This window comes from Gobio gobio, assembly GCF_949357685.1.
Source record: "Gobio gobio genome assembly, chromosome: 15".
Classification (NCBI taxonomy): Eukaryota; Metazoa; Chordata; class Actinopteri; order Cypriniformes; family Gobionidae; genus Gobio; species Gobio gobio.
In genome coordinates this window covers 52721652-52746241 of record NC_137108.1, presented here as the reverse complement: position 1 = coordinate 52746241, position 24590 = coordinate 52721652, and the positions used below count along the sequence as shown (strand labels likewise).

The window sequence follows — 24590 nt, the reverse complement described above, 5'->3', positions numbered from 1 at the left end:
AAAATAAAAGTTTGTGTTTACATAATATATGTGTGTGTACTCTGTTAATTTGTATGTATATATAAATACAGACACAAGCATGTATATATTTAAGAAAAAAATATTTTTATATATAAAACATTTATATTTATATATATTATAGATTATATAAATGTATATACATGCAGGGGCGTAAATCACGGGGGGGACGGGGGGTACAGGACCCCCCCAATCTGAGGGCTGTCCCCCCCCTAAAAACCATGCTGAGCATTGTAAATAATATAATGATATATACTTAAAATACATGTGTAAGTAGTAAAACAATACAAAAGCAAACAGGACAAAAAAATGCGTTTAAGTTTAGAAAAATGTTGAGTTCCCCCCTCCCCCCTTGCCCCACAGTGGTTTGATCCACCGCGCACCTCAACTAACTTAACGTTACCCATAGAACGTAAAAAAAACTACAACACAAGTTTGGGGAGACAAGCCCTTCAGACAGCAGTTATGAAACTTCAGTAAGCTGTCAATACTATTTTATTCACTTTAAACATCAGATGAACTCTTTCGGACTCTTTTCTCTTTAATACAGATTAGGCAAAACACTGTTAACATCACTTGCCCACCGCGGCACCGCCCCGGGCCACCGTCGTTTTCATTTTTATAGTAATAAAATAATTTTGTTTAGTTAGAGAACAGACACAACAATTAAAAACTGAATGTGTCTGCTCAATACAGCACGAGCCGAACGAGAGTCAGATTTCATTAATCACCAGAGCAAACAGCTGACAGACAAGATGATCGCGGAACATTTGGTTTCAAAGCGACATGTAAAAGTGCCTATTTAAGGGAGTGTGTCATTGTACTGTTTTCTTGCTGTGTTTTTCATTAAGAATAATAGGCTAATGAACCCATAATTCAAGCAACCCGAACCCGCCCTCGAATTGGCGCTAATTCTAAATCTAAAGTATATGCGGACGGCCGCTCCGCCAGATCTGTGTTGGGCTTGCTGCAGTTGAATATCTAAAGATCTGAATATCATAGTATAAAATACTATGTGTAGGATACGAGATAATTTAATTATTATAATATGACTGCGTGGGGAACCTTACTCATATTTAAACAACTATCGCTTTGTGTTGTTGGTCAGATAAAATGACAGAGAAAAGAAAAACGGACATTAGATCATTTTTCAGTGCACCAAAACGCCAAATAAGCACAAAATGTTTTTTATTTATTTATTTTTTATTATATATTTTTTTTGTGGTACACATATCCTTACAAGTACGATTTTGGCTGTATTATTTGTGTCCCCTTCAAAAATTGCTCTTGAGAAATTTCATGTTTATCGTCCCCCCCAACTGTTAGATGAAATTTACGCCCCTGTATACATGCAAATATTTCTTAAATATATACATGAATGTGTGTGTATTTATATATAAATAATAATTAACAGAGTACACACACATATTATGTAAACACAAACTTTTATTTTGGATGCGATTAATCGCGATTACTCTTTTGACAGCCCTAATTTTTACTTTATTCATCTCAAGGTTCAACCTTTTGAGAGTGAAATTCAAGCGTTTCACACTTTTTCCAGCACTTCAAAGCTCTAAATATTATCCAATTTTAATATTTTTAGTGTGATTTGTAAAACTAAAAGTGTAAAGGCGCTAAAAAAAACAAAACCACTATAACCAGTAGGTGGCGGCATAGGAGCACTTATTTGACTTAGACATTTCCACTCCTTAATATATGGAAAAAATTAGGAAGTCACATGAAAAAATTAACTTTCCTTCAAATTGTGACTGGATTACACAGAAAACAAAAGAAGGTATTTTGCAAGTCAAGGTGTTGCTTGATACCAAATATTTGGAGACTTGATAATAAAAGTGTCATCCAACACACACACACACACACACACACACACACACACACACACACACACACACACACACTTTTTAAGTGTTTAAAGGCCCTTATATCACCTTTTTGCTCTTCTTTACTCATGTCTGTCTTCGATTGACTGAACAGAAGAAATGAACCGGAGAAGATTTCCACCACAAAGAAGGCGGAGCCTCAGAGCAACACCTACCCATTACATCATCGCCACGGACCAATGGGAGCTCGAAGGTGTTAACCAGCCAGAGTGGACGTTTCCGAAAAGTTGGCTGTGTCAAACCACTTCAAACTCCTTCGTTCTGGCCTGAACTTCTCACACCAGTTCGCTCGTGACAGTATTTACATCATTAAAATCAACGCTGAATGGATCTGAACTCATATACAGCATCAGCGCCTCAATATTATGGGAGATGGGTTCTTTCAGTGGCACTAAATCACAAATAAAACGGTTCAAAGGGACAAAGGGAGGAATTGAATACTCTCTCCACTAAAGACTCAGTGAATGGCAGATTTTAGGGCTGTGCGATGTAGCTATAGTTCATTATTTCTCATTATAACTTTGATGATATTTGATAGCCACTACCATTCAAAAGTTTGGAATCACATTGAACTGATACTTTTGCTCCGCGAGGAAGCATTGAACTGATCAAAAACAACACTAATGCTGAGAATTATTATAATTACTGCTGGAAATGATGGATTTTTATTCAGTCTTCACCTGCACAAAGCACAGCCGCCGCATCCCTCAGTCTCCTCAGAAACCTCATCCTTTCAAAACCACTGCGCTAATTTGGTACTACAGAAACATGTCGCATTACCTTAGCACTGTTGGAAGTGCTTCTGCTACTTAATGAAGTGTGGAAATGGTAATACAATGTCTTTTTCAGTTGTTGAAATATTGAGTACACTTTTCCTCAAGCCCAATTTTGGTTTCAAAGAGAAACTGCTTCACTTGGAAACTCGGCTGTAGAAAGAAAGATGAGGAAGAAAGATGAGGAAGAAAGAGAGAGCGAGAGAGCGAGAGAGAGAAAGAAGTGGACAAGACGAGAGCTCAGTTGCATTGTGGGACTGAACATCAGGTTGATCAGCAGACCCGCTGGACTTTCACTGAAGCTACACTAACAAGATTCAAATACACTAAAGATCAAACACTGGACGGTGAACTATTAAAAAGGCTTTTATGGAGGGAATCGCATCTACTGGAAGAGCTGCAGAAATCACCAGATAAAAGACGTCACATGAATATTAGTGATGCACCACAATTTTTCTGCCAAAAATGCCATTTGCTGCAAAAAATAAATCAAATAAAGGCTATAGAATGATCCAGGTTGAATCATATTTAATGTAAACACTGGCCGATGCTCTTGCTAGAAAGATGTGAGAAATATCACACAATGTGTGAAACAACACACATTAGCACTTGCATTTCTGTCTTTCATCTCATTTAATACATTAGAGCACGGAACAAAACACAGTTCAAGAGTCATTTGGGGACCAGTGTGTTCAGTTATTATGCTCAGCTTCTTATTTATTGATAAAAACATACATAATATTTGTGTATGAATGCATTGATGGATGGATGTATGAATGCATTGATGGATGGATGTATGGATGCATTGATGGATGGATGTATGGATGCATTGATGGATGGATGTATGGATGCATTGATGGATGGATGTATGGATGCATTGATGGATGGATGTATGGATGCATTGATGGACGGATGCATTGATGGATGGATGTATGAATGCATTGATGGATGGATGTATGAATGCATTGATGGATGGATGTATGGATGCATTGATGGATGGATGTATGGATGCATTGATGGATGGATGTATGGATGCATTGATGGATGGATGTATGGATGCATTGATGGATGGATGTATGGATGCATTGATGGACGGATGCATTGATGGATGGATGCATTGATGGATGGATGTATGGATGCATTGATGGATGGATGTATGGATGCATTGATGGATGGATGTATGGATGCATTGATGGATGGATGTATGGATGCATTGATGGATGGATGTATGGATGCATTGATGGATGGATGGATGGATGTATGGATGCATTGATGGATGGATGGATGTATGGATGCATTGATGGATGGATGGATGGATGGATGTATGGATGCATTGATGGATGGATGGATGTATGGATGCATTGATGGATGGATGGATGGATGTATGGATGCATTGATGGATGGATGGATGCATTGATGGATGGATGGATGTATGGATGCATTGATGGATGGATGGATGGATGTATGGATGCATTGATGGATGGATGGATGGATGGATGGATGCATTGATGGATGGATGGATGGATGGATGGATGCATTGATGGATGGATGGATGGATGCATTGATGGATGGATGGATGGATGGATGCATTGATGGATGGATGGATGGATGGATGTATGGATGTATGGATGCATTGATGGATGGATGGATGGATGGATGGATGTATGGATGCATTGATGGATGGATGGATGGATGGATGGATGCATTGATGGATGGATGGATGGATGGATGCATTGATGGATGGATGGATGGATGGATGTATGGATGTATGGATGCATTGATGGATGGATGGATGGATGGATGGATGGATGGATGGATGGATGTATGGATGCATTGATGGATGGATGGATGGATGGATGTATGGATGCATTGATGGATGGATGTATGGATGGATTGATGGATGGATGGATGGATGGATGCATTGATGGATGGATGGATGGATGGATGGATGGATGCATTGATGGATGGATGGATGGATGGATGGATGGATGTATTGATGGATGGATGGATGGATGGATGTATGGATGCATTGATGGATGGATGTATGGATGCATTGATGGATGGATGGATGGATGCATTGATGGATGGATGGATGGATGCATTGATGGATGGATGGATGGATGGATGTATGGATGGATGGATGGATGGATGGATGTATGGATGGATGGATGGATGTATGTATGGATGCATTGATGGATGGATGGATGCATTGATGGATGGATGGATGGATGCATTGATGGATGGATGGATGGATGCATTGATGGATGGATGGATGGATGGATGCATTGATGGATGGATGGATGGATGGATGGATGTATGAATGCATTGATGGATGGATGGATGGATGGATCTATGGATGCATTGATGGATGGATGGATGTATGAATGCATTGATGGATGGATGGATGGATGGATGGATGGATGGATGTATGTATGGATGCATTGATGGATGGATGGATGTATGAATGCATTGATGGATGGATGGATCTATGGATGCATTGATGGATCGATGGATGTATGGATGCATTGATGGATGGATGGATGTATGAATGCATTGATGGATGGATGGATGTATGGATGGATGGATGGATGTATGGATGCATTGATGGATGGATGGATGTATGAATGCATTGATGGATGGATGGATGTATGGATGGATTGATGGATGCATTGATGGATGGATGGATGGATGGATGGATGCATTGATGGATGGATGGATGGATGGATGCATGGATGGATGCATGGATGGATGCATGGATGGATGGATGGATGCATTGATGGATGGATGGATGTATGGATGCATTGATGGATGGATGGATGTATGGATGCATTGATGGATGGATGGATGTATGGATGGATGTATGGATGGATGGATGCATTGATGGATGCATTGATGATGGATGTATGGATGCATTGATGGATGGATGGATGGATGCATTGATGGATGGATGGATGGATGCATTGATGGATGGATGGATGGATGGATGGATGGATGGATGCATTGATGGATGGATGTATGGATGCATTGATGGATGGATGTATGGATGCATTGATGGATGGATGTATGGATGCATTGATGGATGGATGCATTGATGGATGGATGTATGGATGCATTGATGGATGGATGTATGGATGCATTGATGGATGGATGTATGGATGCATTGATGGATGGATGAACATAAATGGATGACAGAATGATGGATAGATGGATAAGGGCCAGGTTTGACACACAGGGCTTAGATTAAACCAGGATTAGACTTTAGTTAAATTAGGGCATTTAAGATGCTTTCATAAACATCACTGGTGAGACAAAACAATGACACTGACATTAGAGAAATACCCATATTCATAACTCACATCTCTACTGCATTTCTAAAACATGTCAAAGTAACTAAAGAATAATAGAAGACATTAAATTGACCACTAAACGTTTGTTAATGTTCAATACGTCCCAGCTCTAATTCTTACTTTGATGCAATCTAAACCACCAAAACAGACGCAGGTTATGTTTAGAGATTATTATTATTATCATATATTATAAACAGCTTCTCTTGAAAGAATGTCTTTGGGTAGAGGAGAAGCTCAGATGAGCGACACAGGCCTTTAATGGATCATTGGAAATGGAACAAAGCGCATGACAATAACAGAAAGGTCACGAGTTAAGCGCCATAAAACAACCACTTCCCTCCAGCGCCACAAGATTCACATTCACCCGCCGGATAACCCATCTCCGGCCCGAGGGTCAAGAGGTCACGCAGAGAAGCCCTTCCCTTTCATAGAGGAATCAGAGACCGGTGCGGCTGTCAGTTTCACAATCAGGCGGAGACAAACACAAAAGCTCAGCTCTGCTTTTAGTCCGAGAGTTAGACTGAATTAATGCGCTTGTCAGAGAGTTGTCAAAGCCTTAGAAGTGTTCATACGGGCCTTATCAGAGCTGCCACTCTCACACACACACACACACACACACACACACACACACACACGGCCTGAGTGCTTCACAAACGTCCTTTGCCAAAGGAGCGTCCATCTAGAGTCACGGTGGCCATTTTAAATAAAACAATGATAAAACTGAAGACAATGCAAACAAATAATGGCTGCACATTATATTGTACGATTCTATATTTATTGATTTCATTAAGACTTCACTTGTTTCATTACTGGATGAATCAGTGTTTTTGAACGAATCTCTTGAGTGAATGATTCAATGACTCTCATAAAGACTTCACTTGTTTCATTACTGGATGATTCAGTGTTTTTGAACGAATCTCTTGAATGAATGATTCAATGACTCACTCATAAAGACTTCACTTGTTTCATTACTGGATGAATCAGTGTTTTTGAACCAATCTCTTGAGTGAATGATTCAGTGACTCACTCATAAAGACTTCACTTGTTTCATTACTGGATGAATCAGTGTTTTTGAACGAATCTCTTGAATGAATGATTCAATGACTCACTCATAAAGACTTCACTTGTTTCATTACTGGATGAATCAGTGTTTCTGAACCAATCTCTTGAGTGAATGATTCAATGACTCACTTGTTTCATTACTGGATGAATCAGTGTTTTTGAACGAATCTCTTGAATGAATGATTCAATGACTCACTTATTTCATTACTGGATGAATCAGTGTTTTTGAACCAATCTCTTGAATGAATGATTCAATAACTCACTTGTTTCATTACAGGATGAATCTGTTTTTGAACAAATCTCTTGAATGAATGATTCAATAACTCACTTGTTTCATTACAGGATGAATCAGTGTTTTTGAACAAATCTCTTGAATGAATGATTCAATAACTCACTTGTTTCATTACTGGATGAATCAGTGTTTTTGAACAAATCTCTTGAATGAATGATTCAATAACTCACTTGTTTCATTACAGGATGAATCAGTGTTTTTGAACAAATCTCTTGAATGAATGATTCAATAACTCACTTGTTTCATTACTGGATGAATCAGTGTTTTTGAACAAATCTCTTGAATGAATGATTCAATAACTCACTTGTTTCATTACAGGATGAATCAGTGTTTTTGAACAAATCTCTTGAATGAATGATTCAATAACTCACTTGTTTCATTACTGGATGAATCAGTGTTTTTGAACGAATCTCTTGAGTGAATGATTCAATGACTCACTCATAAAGACTTCACTTGTTTCATTACTGGATGAATCAGTGTTTTTGAACGAATCTCTTGAGTGAATGATTCAATGACTCACTCATAAAGACTTCACTTGTTTCATTACTGGATGAATCAGTGTTTTTGAACCAATCTCTTGAATGAATGATTCAATAACTCACTTGTTTCATTACAGGATGAATCAGTGTTTTTGAACAAATCTCTTGAATGAATGATTCAATGACTCACTCATAAAGACTTCACTTGTTTCATTACTGGATGAATCAGTGTTTTTGAACGAATCTCTTGAGTGAATGATTCAATGACTCACTCATAAAGACTTCACTTGTTTCATTACTGGATGAATCAGTGTTTTTGAACCAATCTCTTGAATGAATGATTCAATAACTCACTTGTTTCATTACAGGATGAATCAGTGTTTTTGAACAAATCTCTTGAATGAATGATTCAATAACTCACTTGTTTCATTACTGGATGAATCAGTGTTTTTGAACAAATCTCTTGAATGAATGATTCAATGACTCACTCATAAAGACTTCACTTGTTTCATTACTGGATGAATCAGTGTTTTTGAACGAATCTCTTGAATGAATGATTCAATGACTCACTTGTTTCATTACAGGATGAATCAGTGTTTTTGAACAAATCTCTTGAATGAATGATTCAATGACTCACTTGTTTCATTACAGGATGAATCAGTGTTTTTGAACAAATCTCTTGAATTAATGATTCAATGACTCACTCATAAAGACAGAAACGCTATTAAAACGTCTCAAGTCATGAGGCAAGGATCACAAAACGTCATAAAATTAACGGCCAAAAAAAAACAGCATTAAAATAATTACAATATGACACTTCTATTTACCACCTGCTGAATGCAATGCAAGTCGCTTTATGTAAATATTAGGATTACAAGTCTAATATTAAATCTCCTGAAGTCGTGTTGGAGTGTATTTCCACTTAAAGCACAGCTCTCTCTGAAAAAGGGTCAGATCTGCTAAATTCACACAGAAGCGGCGAGACTTGTCCTCGGTGTGCAGAGAGATGAGCAGGTTTTTATTTAGCCTTTAATATATCAGCCTGCATTATTGATGGGTTTAAAGGGGGCATGATTAAATATAAAGCACGGCAGTCGTGAACCCAGTCTAGATACAGGCCAGTCAAATCCTCCAGATCCGAGTACACACTTCACACACACACACACTTTGCAGGTTTGTTTCTCGAACCCTTCACTGCGCATCAGGAACCAGATCAAGACGTTCCTATGCACTTTAATTGATTTGAAATACAGACTTCACCGCCGCAGAAGTAAAATCAGCTTTAATGTGGAAACCGCTCAGAGCAGCCATAAACCGCTGATGTAGTGGCGGCAATAAAAATAAAGAATAGTGGAAACGAGAAGCTTTCTGGATTATAACCGTAAGGCTCACAGTGGCACGGATGCTTCTGCTTTTCCATTGGCCCTTTTCCACCGAACTTGCCCGATATTTCCCGCCACTATCCTCGGGCCGGGCCCTTGATCAAGCGTTTGTGTTTTTTTAATCATTACTTTATTAGCCTAATTGGGTGGGCAGAAAGCTATGCCATAGTCAGAAATCATAATCAGCGAAGTAAGAACTAATACTACAACTAGAGCCCGATTCGCACGGGTATTAGCATTACCTGGTGATGTGTAATAATTGCGGAGGTTGTCTGTATCTTAATCCTGTGCGAATCAGCCAAGTCTGTAAATTGTAAAGTAAAAATTCCCCCACAAATCACCATATTTCGCCGAACGCAGAGGTCCTGTGATAATATAAGTCCTGTGTAGGGTTGGGTACCGAACTCTGTACTTTTAAGGGCACCGACTGAGTACAGATTCACATTAAATCAATCAATACCAAATTTCGGTACCTGAGACACATCTGGTGATATAGACGAATATTAAACCGCAAAAAGACTATTTCAATATGAATTATGCGTGTCTCTGTGCGACTGAATGCCGTAGATGCGCGGTTTACAGTCTATGGGTTTACCTCACACACACACACACACACACACGTTGGGTTTTCATGTTTTATGGGGACTTTCCATAGACGTAATGGTTTTTATACCGTATAAACTGTATATTCTATCCCCCTACACTGCCCCTGCCCCTAAACCTACCCATCACACACACACACACACACACACACACACACACACACACACTGCCCCTAAACCTACCCATCACACACACACACACACACACACACACACACACACTACCCCTGCCCCTAAACCTACCCATCACACACACACACACACACACACACACACTGCCCCTAAACCTACCCATCACACACACACACACACACACACACACACACACACACACACACACACACACACTACCCCTGCCCCTAAACCTGCCCATCACACACACACACTGCCCCTAAACCTACCCATCACACACACACACACACACACACTGCCCCTGCCCCTAAACCTGCCCATCACACACACACACACACACACACACACACACACACACACACACACACACACACACACACACACACACACACACACACACACACACACACACACACAGCCCCTGCCCCTAAACCTGCCCATCACACACACACACACACACAGCCCCTGCCCCTAAACCTACCCATCACACACACACACACACACACACACACACACACACACACAGCCCCTGCCCCTAAACCTGCCCATCACACACACACACACACACACACACACACACACACACACACACACACACAGCCCCTGCCCCTAAACCTACCCATCACACACACACACACACACACACACACACAGCCCCTGCCCCTAAACCTGCCCATCACACACACACACACACACACACACACACACACAGCCCCTGCCCCTAAACCTACCCATCACACACACACACACACACACTGCCCCTGCCCCTAAACCTGCCCATCACACACACACTGCCCCTAAACCTACCCATCACACACACACACACACACACACACACACACACACACACTGCCCCTAAACCTACCCATCACACACACACACACACACACACACACACACACACACACACACACACACACACAGCCCCTGCCCCTAAACCTACCCATCACACACACACACACACACACACACTGCCCCTGCCCCTAAACCTGCCCATCACACACACACACACACACACACACTGCCCCTGCCCCTAAACCTACCCATCACACACACACACTGCCCCTAAACCTACCCATCTCACACACACACACACACACACACACACACACAGCCCCTAAACCTACCCATCACACACACACACACACACTGCCCCTAAACCTACCCATCACACACACACACACACACACACACACTGTCCCTAAACCTACCCATCACACACACACACACACACACACACACACACACAGCCCCTAAACCTACCCATCACACACACACACACACACAGCCACACACAGTCATCTCCAGAGCCACTGAGAGTCACTTCATGAGCATTTTACCATTTCATTTGAGAAAAACTACCGTCATCATAAACACACAGAAACTCAAGTTCTCCGAGCAAGGCCAGTGTTGATTTGAGCGGTTAAATTAATCAAACATGTGGTTAACTCAGTCGGCCGCTGGGTCACTGAAAAACAAAAACTTAAATTTAACAAACAAAAAAATGCTTCAAACATTTTTCTAAATTAACTTAATAAAGAAACTAAACGAAATATAAGTACTTTGACATTAAAAACAAAGTCAAACTAGTTTAATGGCTGCAACTAATGTGTAATAAGGAGGATAAATAAATAAATAAATAAATAAATAAATAAATAAATAAATAAATAAATAAATAATTAATAAATAAATAAATAAATAAATAAATAAATATTGGATAAAGGTGTTATTTTGATTTTTTTTTGCGCACAAAAACTATTGTCGTCGCATCGTAAGATGATTGTAGAGTCACTGTGGTGAGATGGACTTTGTAACGACGTTTTTAGTGCCTTTTATGGGTCTTGTGAGTGTAAATGTACTGAATGCCAATGGAGGCCTATCTGAAGCCTTTCTCAGCATCAGCTTTACACTAAAATATCTTCATTTGTGTCTGAAGATGAACGGAGGTCTGACGGGTGTCCAACCACATGAGGCTCAGTCATTAATGACACAATTTACATTTTTGGGTGAACTAACCCTTTAACGCTGTTTGTAATATAAATGTTCAAAAGAGGGTGAAGTATGGCGGTTATAAGCGGTTATAAGCGCTGTATGAGTGGTTGTGAACTGACCGTAGATGAGCACCACTGACTCCTCGATGGCGTGCTGGTAGCTGAACTGGGAGTCCAGCAGGGCCCGGCTGACGAAGGAGCCGTAGTAGGTGGACTGGTACCAGCCCACATGCAGATGGTCAATGTTCACGTGCCGGAGGCTCCTCATCATCTCCATCTGGTACTGAACTGGAAAAGATAAAGAGAGGGAAAATGAGTTTATATCTGCTTTAGGAGAAACGATTGTGCTGGGGAAAGAAAAGTTTGACATTTCCAGGGCCGCTCATTAGTCAAAGCGAAAGGCTTCGTGCTGGTGCATCATGGGAGGTGCTGGAGGAACAACTTCCGAGATCACATCTCAACACACTCATCTGACCAACAGTGTGTGTGTGTGTGTGTGTGTGTGTGTGTGTGTGTGTGTGTGTTAGGGATGCGCGGTATACCGGTACTGGAAAAATACCGGTATATATTTTATTTCAAACGGTACGATATCATGATTTTGCTAATTTCGGTATATGCTGCTGTTCCGAAGTTCACCGCAAGGTGGCGCTACCCAAACTCAAATCAAATCAAATCAAATCACTTTATTTGTCACTCTACATATGCACAAGTGCAACAGTAGGTGAAATTCTTAGGTGCAGTTCCGAGCAACATGGTAGTCATGACATGACATGTACAACATTTAAAGCAGCATCAGATTACACTGATGCGCCCACAATTACTCACAGCACAGTAAACTCTACAATAAACAATAAATAATTTACACAATGTGAGTGTAGTTCTCACAGCTTTAAACAATATACACATACTTACAATATACATATACTTTAAACAATATACACTTAACATACACTAAACAATATACATTACGCTATAATAGTAATAATAATATACAATGTACAGTATAAAATATTATTCACAGATTGAAAAATTGAAATCCAAAGTGCAATAGATGCTGTATGATAAATAAATGTGTATATAATGTGTGTTTATCTACAGTGGGTTGTGCTGAGTGATATTCTGTCCAGTGTGTGTTATGATCCTGATGGGTCAAGAGTTAAGGAGTCTGATTGTTTGTGGGAAGAAGCTGTTCTGGAGTCGGCTGGTGCGTGATCTGATGCTGCGGTACCGTCTGCCTGATGGCAGCAGTGAGAGCAGCCCATGGTTCGGGTGGCTAGAGTCTCTGATGATCCTCTGAGCTCTCTTCACACACCGCCTGACATAAATGTCCTGGAGGGAGGGAAGCTCACCTCCGATGATGCAGCTGGCCGTGCGCACTACCCTTTGCAGGGCTTTTCGGCTGCGGGCGGTACTGTTGCCGTACCAGGTGGTGATGCAGCCAGTCAGCAGGCTCTCTATGGTGCAGGTGTAGAACCGTGTGAGGATGTGGCGGCTCATTCCAAACCTCCTCAGCCGTCGCAGGAAGAAAAGGCGCTGATGAGCCTTCTTCACAACGGCCTCGGTGTGGACGGACCATGAGAGTTCCTCTGTGATGTGGACACCGAGGAACTTGAAGCTGCTGACTCTCTCCACCGGTGCTCCATTGATGGTGATGGGGCGGTGTTCTCTCTCATTCCTCCTGAAGTCGACCACCAGCTCCTTGGTCTTGCTGACGTTGAGGGAGAGGTTGTGCTCCTGACACCACCGTGTCAGAGTGTGCACCTCCTCTCTGTAGGCCGTTTCATCATTGTCAGTGATGAGACCTACCACCGTCGTATCGTCAGCAAACTTGATGATGGTGTTGGAGCTGTGGGTTGCCACACAGTCATGTGTGTACAAAGAGTACAGGAGTGGGCTGAGAACACAGCCCTGAGGGGCTCCAGTGTTGAGAGTCAGTGGTGAGGAGATGTTACTGCCCATTCTGACCACCTGGCGTCTGTTTGACAGGAAGTCCAGGATCCAGCTGCATAACAAGCTGTTTAAGCCGAGAGCCCGGAGTTTAATGTCAAGTATGGAGGGCACAATGGTGTTGAATGCTGAGCTGTAGTCTACAAACAGCATTCTCACATATGTGTTCCTCTTTTCCAGGTGGGAGAGAGCAGTGTGAATTGTTGATGAAATGGCATCATCAGTGGAGCGGTTTTTGCGGTATGCAAACTGCAGTGGGTCCAGTGAGGGGGGGAGAACAGAGCAGATGTGGTTTCTGACTAGTCTCTCAAAGCATTTGCTGATGATGGGGGTCAGAGCAACAGGACGCCAGTCGTTTAAGCAGAGTGTTTTTGACTGCTTAGGTACAGGAACAATGGTGGACGTTTTGAAGCATGTGGGGACCACAGACAGGGAGAGGGACAGGTTAAAAATGTCCGTGAAAACTCCAGCCAGTTGGCGCGCGCACGCTCTGATGACGCGGCCGGGAATCCCGTCTGGACCCGCAGCTTTACGGACGTTCACCCGCCGGAAGGATCGGGTTACATCCGCTTCAGATACGGAGAGTGCACTAACCTCTGTATCTTCAGCCGCGAGCTCTCTCTCCGCGAGGGCGGTGTTATTTCCCTCAAAGCGAGCATAAAAGGTGTTGAGCTCGTCCGGGAGAGAGGCAGCGGTGTTCACGGTGGAGTTTGTGTTCCCTTTATAGTCTGTGATGGTGTTAATTCCCCTCCACATGCTTCTGGAGTCGGTGGTGTTGAACTGTCCTTCAATCTTGTCCCTGTACTGGCGTTTTGCTGCTTTGATTGTTTTCCGGAGGGCATAACTTGCTTGTTTATGCTCCTCCGCATTACCAGAGTTAAAAGTGAAGGTCCGCGCATTGAGTGCCGCGCGAACATCCCCATTTATCCACGGCTTCTGGTTTGGGTACAGCCGAATTGTTTTGGTCGGAACAACGTCATCTACGCACTTCCTGATGAAACACGTTACGCTATCAGCGTAGACCTCGATGTCGTCATCAGAGGCCGACCGGAACATCTCCCAGTCCGCGTGATCAAAACAGTCCTGTAGCATAGAGTCCGATTGGTCTGACCAGCACTGGATGGTTCTGAGGGCGGGTGCTTCCTGTTTCAGTCTCTGCCTGTAAGCGGGCAAAAGTAGAATGGACGCGTGATCTGATTTGCCGAATGGTGGGCGAGGGAGGGACTTGTAACCCTCCTTGAAGGGGGAGTAGCAGTGGTCTAAAACACGGTTCCCTCGCGTGTTGATGCTAACATGTTGGTGGTATTTGGGTGCGATGCGCTTGAAGTTGGCTTTGTTAAAGTCCCCGGTACAATAAACGCAGCCTCAGGATGCGCGGTTTCCTGCTCACTCACTGACCTATACAGTTCCTTTAGTGCCCGGTCTGTGTCGGCTTGTGGGGGAATATACACCGCTGTGATGATGACCGCGGTGAATTCCCTCGGTAGCCAGAATGGTCGACACATAACCATGAGAAATTCCAGATCAGGAGAGCAGAAAGACTTGATAGAGTGTACGTTCCTCTGATCACACCAGGATCGGTTGATCATAAAACACACACCCCCGCCTTTGCTTTTCCCGGAGAGATCTTTTTCTCTGTCCATCCGATGCACGGAGAACCCCGTGGTTTCGATGGCTGAGTCTGGAATCTCAGCGGACATCCAAGTTTCTGTAAGGCAGATAATGCAGCAGTCCCTCGTGTCTCGTTGGAAAGAGATCCGCGCTCTCAGCTCGCAGAGTTTATTGTCCAGAGACTGAACATTTGCCAGTAAAATACTGGGAAGCGGGGGTCGGTTTGCGCGGCGTCTTAATCTGACGAGTACGCCAGCTCTACAGCCCCTTCTCCGGCCGCGGAGCCACCCAGACAAAGGGTTCCGCTGCTGTGTTTGTAAACGGCGTGTCGTCGTTGATGAATTTAAAGTCCGGTTTTCGGTGTGCGATTGCCGAACCAATGTCCAAAAGTGTCTGTCTGTCGTACGTAGTAAGGCAGACAACATCCAAGACAAAAAACACAAAAACTATAAACAGAAAAAACAAAAAACTACAATGCTTCAGCAGAGCTTGCGACGTTGCGGCCGTCCTCGGCGCCAACTGACGCGAAACCGGCAAAAGTGGCAACAGAACAAGATGAATACAGCAGTTGAATCTCACTCAACACGCACAAAACTCATTAATAAAGAGAGTAGACGTGAAACTTGGAATTACTTTGCTTATAAAAGTGCTGAAGAACCATCAAACCTTGCCAAGCATCGTCACTTAATTCCTGACTTGTAAGACATTAAGAGATCGACAGGCGAGTGCATAATTCTAACGATCTAATTTAGACATTTTTCTTTTAACACTGATTAACGCACATACATAAGATCGTATCGTTTAAATATAATGAAATCTCCAGCGTTCGTTTCAACCAGTGACGTTACTTTAGACCTAATATTTGCACGCGTACTATTGCACTATTTACATCCGCGAAAGACATAACCAACTGTGTTTATGTGACGACTCACTAAAGATTGACATTTTTGACATAATTTTGTGTGTATTTGACTGAGGAAAAACAATTTAATTTGGAATGCGCGAGCTCTTTAGGCCTGTGTGTGTGTGTGTGTGTGTGTGTTTGTTTGTTGTTGGCATGAGCACAAAGAAAACTCTCTCTCAGAGCTCTCATCCCATATGTATTACGAAATGCTATAAAATCGCTCGCATGTTCAAATTGGCGAGGTTTAAAAAGACGTGGGCAGTGATTTCCGTCATCTGTCCCGCAACGGAAGCGAAAGTGTTGAATCTGAGCGCAGATGCTTTTATAGTCCATGCATGATGTCTTTTGAAGCCAGAAGCAATTTGCTCATTTTGAGAGAATGGAGATGCGCAGTAATGCTGAAATTACTTAAAAAAAAGTTTCCAAATGACTGATTAATGTGATAATCTTTGTTCATTAATTTAATAATAAACATTTGCGGTAATTTCCCGCTTCATAAACCCAAAACTTGCGAGAGTGAGTAAAATTATGCGCAATACCCGCATCAAAATTCAGACCCTGTATGGTATCGATTTAATATCGGTACTTCGGTATTAGATTGTGGTACCGTACCGAAGACAACATTGTGGTATCGAGCCATCCCTAGTGTGTGTGTGATGGATTACACAGACACATATCTATAACACACTATATCTAGACACTAGATATGACACAAATATACCAGTGTACATGAGACATGTATAATCAGGGTTCCCACTCTTTTTCAGCAACCATTTTCCAGTACTTTTTCAATTTTACTACGGCGGGAATAAAAGACAAGGATCATGCCAAATATTGCTTTAAAAACCGTCCAGTTTATTGCCATTACTTAACAATCCAGCATTTTTCAACATGAGCTCTTAATCACACATTATGACTATGGAAGCTTGTTTACTCCACAGAATAAGAAAAGGTAATTGTGACTTTATCTCGCTATTCTGACTTTCTCGCAATTGCGAGTTTACATATTTGTGATATAAACGTGAAAATTATCGCAAATCTTTTTTCCTCAGAATTGGACTTTATAACTCAGTTTAGATCTCACAATTCTGAGAAAAGAAGTCAGAAGTGCAAGATATAAACTCGCAACTGCGCAAAAAAGTCAATTGTGAAAAAAAAGACTTGCGAGTTTATATCACGCAATTCTGACTATATCTTGCAATTCTGACTTTATAACACACAAATGTGACTTTATATCAAAATGATGTGATTAGGAAGCAGCTTACGAGTTAACATTCACTGCATACATTTGAGCAGTTATAGCATTAGCAAGACTAAACGTCATTATTCAAAATACTACAATCAAACTCAGCATTCCTGAACCTGTGCTTCTGCAACTAGCGCTGATTGTTTGGGCCAGCGATAAACTCTTTATACTCGGCTAAAGAAATAACTTTTTTTTAAAGAATTTTCCCAGACAACAACAAGATTTTCCAGGACATTTTACATTTTCTCTAATTTTCCATGTGTTTTCCAGGACGAGTGGGAACTTTGCAGTGTAAGTTTGCAGGAGTGATCAGGCACAGGCAGGAGAGAAGAGAAGAAGAGAAGAAGAGAAGAAGAGGAGAAGAGGAGAAGAGAGGAGAAGAGGAGAAGAGGAGAAGAGGAGAGGAGAGAAGAGGAGAGAAGAGGAGAGAAGAGGAGGAGAAGAGAAGAGGAGAAGAGAAGAGGAGAAGAGAAGAAGAGGAGAAGAGAAGAGGAGAAGAGGAGAAGAGGAGAAGAGAAGAAGAGAAGAAGAGAAGAAGAGAAGAAGAGAAGAAGAGAAGAAGAGAGGAGAAGAGGAGAAGAGGAGAAGAGGAGAAGAGAAGAGGAGAGAAGAGGAGAGAAGAGGAGGAGGAGGAGAAGAGAAGAGGAGAAGAGGAGAAGAGGAGAAGAAGAGGAGAAGAGCAGCAGATCAGGGAGAGATGTCCGGGTGAAGAGGGACAGCTGGAACTTTAACAAGATTTCACAGCGGGACAGCTCACTTTCAGCAGCAGAGGAGAAGAGGAATCGCTCTCAACAAACCAGACTCAACAAACCAGCCAGCTTATAAATAAACCCCACGAGAGAGAGAGAGAGAGAGAGAGAGAGAGCGAGAGCGAGAGCGAGAGCGAGAGCGAGAGCGAGAGCGAGAGCGAGAGCGAGAGCGAGAGCGAGAGCGAGAGCGAGAGCGAGAGCGAGAGCGAGAGCGAGAGCGAGAGCGAGAGCGAGCGAGAGCGAGAGCGAGAGCGAGAGCGAGAGCGAGAGAGAGAGAGAGAGCGAGAGCGAGAGCGAGAGCGAGCGAGAGCGAGAGCGAGAGCGAGAGCGAGAGCGAGAGAGAGAGAGAGAGCGAGAGCGAGAGAGAGAGAGAGAGAGAGAGCACGAGAGAGAGCGAGAGAGCGAGAGCGAGAGCGAGAGCGAGAGCGAGAGCGAGAGCGAGAGCGAGAGCGAGAGCGAGAGCGAGAGCGAGAGCGAGCGAGAGCGAGAGCGAGAGCGAGAGCGAGAGCGAGAGAGAGAGAGAGAGCGAGAGCGAGAGAGAGAGAGAGAGAGAGAGCACGAGAGAGAGCGAGAGAGAGCGAGAGAGAGCGAGAGAGTGAGAGAGAGAGAAGGATAGAGTAGCAGCGTCTCCTCCTGTGAAAGAGAAATGCTGTCAGCTCTCTGTGACTATAAGGACTCCAGCTCCACTGATGAAAGCAGAAACAATCCTCAAGAACGGAGCGGCCAAGAGCTTCTCTCCAGAGTGAGGACCGACTGAAACACTGTCTTCATGGAGAACTCAAGGGGGCGATAGAGGGCACTTCAAACCCCGGTGTAAAGAAGTCTGAGGTGCTCGGAGTAAACAAGTCCACTTACTCAGCACTACTGTCTTCACACTGATGCTCTGACAACAGCTGCCCTGAAACATGAATGCCAACAGTTGGTTCTCAAACACTTGATCCAAAATACAGTTTACCTAGTCGGCATTACTTTGCGAGACAAGAACTCCCGCGACTGTACACTACAGAGAGAGAGAGCGGCTTAAGTAATGCGCGCGCACTAAAAGCCTGTCAAACAAAAGTGATTACTGGACTAAATCTGACTGCGCTAATACTGTCAAATACACACAAGGTTAACAAACACAGTCAGTTATGTCTAAAGTGAAAGTAAAATCGGCGTGTCTGTATAAGTTATTAGATGCGTGCAGGTCTTAAATTGACAGCGGCACAGCCTATAGTGAACACGCTGCTGCTTGTCCTTAAAGGGACAGTTCACTCTAAAATGATGTCATTATTTACTAACTCTAATGGTGTTCCAAACCTGTGTTCATTTCTTCTTTTGAATACCAGACAGTTGATGGTAGCGATTTTCATCCATATTATTATTTCCGACAATGGGGACCAGCAACTGTTTGGTTTCCAATATTCTTAAAAAATATGTCCAACAGAAGAAAGAACTTTATTCAGGTTTAAAACAACTTGAGCGCGAGGAATCAATGACAGAATTTTCATTTTTGAGTGAACTATCCCTTTAATGTTAATACAACAACAAAAGACAAAGAGAAAATCCCTCACTGCTCTTGACTGAAAAACTAATACAGCAGCTTTAATAAGAATCAGTGTATATTTTATAGTGAAGTCTGTGAAGTGTTTTATTTTTACATTTATTCATTCAATTTCATACTTAAATGCTGCTGTACAGCTCTGAGCTGCCAGTGTAAATCTTTATATATATTTATTTTATATTATACAGTACACTAGGAATGTGTACAATGTTTTTTAAAAGTAAAGTTTTAAGTTTAAGTAAGGTTATGTAAAATAAAGAAAGAGTATTGCAATAAAAAAAAGTATTTTTTCCTCCTTAAGCTCTTGCTGTTCGGCTAAGAATAGAATAGCAAAAATCTGTTGCGACTAGCCATCAGAACCCAACCGAAAACCGTGGTAAAAAACCCGAGGTATGTATTGAACTGTGGACTAACTGTAGTGTTGCATCCCTACTTTGTTCCTACATGAACTGCCTACCTCTTTGCACTTTGCATATTTGTTTTTGCAGTAGCTTTTGGGGAGTTATTTTTCCGGTAAAGATAGAGATATATATTGTATATCAAGATATAGCAAAATAAAGAGATAATTTTTGCTCCATATCGCCCAGACCTACCTGAAACTGGCCATAGAAGACTATTTACACTAGAGATACTACACCTCCTACTACTACTACTACTACTACTACTACTACACCACCAACAACAACTACTACAACACCTACTACAGCTACTACAACTTCAACAACAACTACTACTACTACTACTACTACTACTACTACTACTACTACAAACAACACCAACACCTACTACTACAACACCTACTACTACAACACCTACTTCTACAACACCTACTTCTACAACACCTACTTCTACAACACCTACTTCTACAACACCTACTTCTACAACACCTACTTCTACTCCTACTATAACACCACCTAAATAATAATACATTTTATTTGTAACGCACTTTATATTAAACAATTTCAAAGTGCTAAAAAATACTACAACACCTACAACAACAACAACAACACTTACAACAACAACACTTACAACAACAACACCTACTACAACAACACCTACTACTACAACACCTACTACAACTTCAACAACAACTACTACTACTACTACTACTACTACTACAAACAACACCAACACCTACTACTACAACACCTACTACTACAACACCTACTTCTACAACACCTACTTCTACTCCTACTATAACACCACCTAAATAATAATACATTTTATTTGTAACGCACTTTATATTAAACAATTTCAAAGTGCTAAAAAATACTACAACACCTACAACAACAACAACAACACTTACAACAACAACACTTACAACAACAACACCTACTACAACAACACCTACTACTACAACACTTACAACAACAACACTTACAACACCTACTACTAAAACACTTACAACAACAACAACAACACCTACTACAACAACACTTACAACAACAACACTTACAACAACAACACTTACAACACCTACTACTAAAACACTTACAACAACAACAACACCTACTACAACAACACTTACAACAACAACACTTACAACAACAACAACAACAACACCTACTACTAAAACACTTACAACAACAACAACAACAACAACAACAACAACAACAACACCTACTACAACAACACCACCTACTACTACTACAACAACACCACCTACTACTACAACAACACCACCTACTACTACAACAACACCTACTACTACAACAACAACAACACCACCTACTACTACAACAACACCACCTACTACTACAACAACACCACCTACTACTACAACAACACCACCTACTACTACGACAACACCTACTACAACGACAACACCTACTACAACACCTACTACAACACCTACTACAACACCTACTACAACACCTACTACAACACCTACTACAACACCTACTACAACACCTACTACAACACCTACTACAACACCTACTACAACACCTACTACAACACCTACTACAACAACAACAACAACAACACCTACTACAACAACAACAACAACACCTACTACAACAACAACACCTACTACAACAACAACACCTACTACAACAACAACACCTACTACAACAACAACACCTACTACAACAACAACAACACCTACTACAACAATAACAACACCTACTACAACAACAACAACACCTACTACAACAATAACAACACCTACTACAACAATAACAACACCTACTACAACAACAACAACAACAACACCTACTACTACAATAAGAACACCTACTACAACAATAACAACACCTACTACAACAATAACAACACCTACTACAACAACAACAACACCTACTACAACAACAACACCTACTACTACAACAACAACACCTACTACTACAACAACAACACCTACTACAACAATAACAACACCTACTACTACAACAACAACACCTCCTACTACAACAACAACACCTCCTACTACAACAACAACACCTACTACAACAATAACAACACCTACTACAATAACTACAACAACACCTACTACAACAACAACAACACCTACTACAACAATAACAACACCTACTACAACAACACCTACTACAACAATAACAACACCTACTACAACAATAACAACACCTACTACAACAACACCTACTACAACAATAACAACACCTACTACAACAATAACAACACCTACTACAACAATAACAACACCTACTACAACAATAACAACACCTACTACAACAATAACAACACCTACTACTACAACAACACCTACTACAATAACTACAACAATAACAACACCTACTACAAAAACAACAACAACACCTACTACTACAACAACAACACCTACTACAACAATAACAACACCTACTACAATAACTACAACAACACCTACTACAACAATAACAACTTCTACAACAATAACAACACCTACTACAACAATAACAACACCTACTACAACAATAACAACACCTACTACTACAACAACACCTACTACAACAATAACAACACCTACTACAACAATAACAACACCTACTACTACAACAACACCTACTACAATAACTACAACAATAACAACACCTACTACAACAACAACACCTACTACTACAACAACAACACCTACTACTACAACAATAACAACACCTACTACAACAATAACAACACCTACTACAACAATAACAACAACAACAACACCTACTACAACAACAACACCTACTACAACAACAACAACAACACCTACTACAACAACAGCAAGGCCTTCAGGATAATCCACAGACACACACACACACACACACAAACACACAGACACACACACACACCTGTTCCTCAGGACAGACTGACACACTCAACATGTGTATCTGAGGCGCTTTTGACCGTCCCACCATCACTGCACATCAGACGCCAGCTCCTCACACACACACAATACACACCAAAAAAACAAGATCATCAAATATCAAGAGGATTAGAGTGTGTGCATGTACAAAAGGACAAACTCAAGTCTAAAACTGGTGTTGGCTTAAGGAAAAACACCTCAGATTGTATTTCCCAGAGGAGAAGGTGCACTACTCGGCTCATTTAAAAGCGCTTGTCTGTGAGGCACAACATTACATTGCTTTAAAAGCACAGCCGGCTTGATGAAAGCATAATAAAGAGGAAGAAGTATTGTTGATTTCCGTTACACACTGCACTCTCAGCACTCAGACGATGATGATATTCCTCCGAGAAGAGCACTTGCGCCGGAGAAACCTTTCCACGGCCATCCCAGCCGCTCCTCTGATGGCAGGTGACTGGCAGCCCATCGCTCCCCAAACGAGGAATGAATTCATCTCAAGCCTTTGCTTTGGCAAACTCCAGCATGCCCACCAGGCCCAACGTCTAAATCCATCAGCGCGAGGTCCTGACAGCCGACGCTGCATATGAATGAGACGCCGAGATGTAATTTGTTCCGAAACTCTTGCTTGGCTTCCTCCAAAGCAAATGCACGAGGGGACGACGTTTTAAAGAACTAAATTGAAGCCAAACAAGCGATTCAAATCTTCAAGCCCCAAAATAAACACTCTCAAGGCCCCGCTTCCAGAGGAGAGACAGCTCTGCCATAGTAAACAATCCCGGCAGCGCTGTAAAGCTGATGGGTATGAGGCAATACATTCAGCCCAAGATGCAATTTGCATTCCCATGGAAGCCTCACAATGACACTTCCTTGATATGAAACCCTCTAAAAATACCCCCGGCAAATGAGGCGAGGATGAGGACGTTTACGCTACTTTTACAATAGTCACCAAAGGAAAGGAGAAGCGTGAAACAATGAACACAATGGCTTCTGGTGGGCTCTACACTGTGACCATTTCATCACATAAGCCCCGCCCCCAGGAACGTGTGTTTTCGGTAGAGGGCGCTATTACGCATTATCTGAAAGAGTACAGAATCTCCGGATCAAAACACATGCAAAAGAGAAGCAGAAACAAGCAATGCTTAAATGTGGTCTGAGCAAAAACGTGATTTTCTCAGCTTTTTATTCGAAATGTTGCTTTCTTATGAAACTTTTTTTTTAAAAATGGAAAAACGCTGGAATAAAGCATAAAACCCCAAAATCTACATAAGCCCAGCCCCTCGGAACATGTTGGAAAAAGGTGCGGCAAAATACACTCAAAAGCCTAT

At 41.8% G+C, this 24590-nt stretch overlaps 1 protein-coding gene across 1 annotated transcript in view; it reads right to left on the bottom strand.

The window, feature by feature from the left end:
- The window catches only part of eif3ha (eukaryotic translation initiation factor 3, subunit H, a), a 107933-nt gene that overhangs the window by 34035 nt on the left and 49308 nt on the right, over positions 1-24590 (bottom strand). The window contains exon 3 of the mRNA XM_079836417.1: positions 12100-12267. Coding sequence (XP_079692543.1) covers positions 12100-12267 — 168 coding nt within the window. The remainder of the gene's footprint in view (positions 1-12099; positions 12268-24590) is intronic.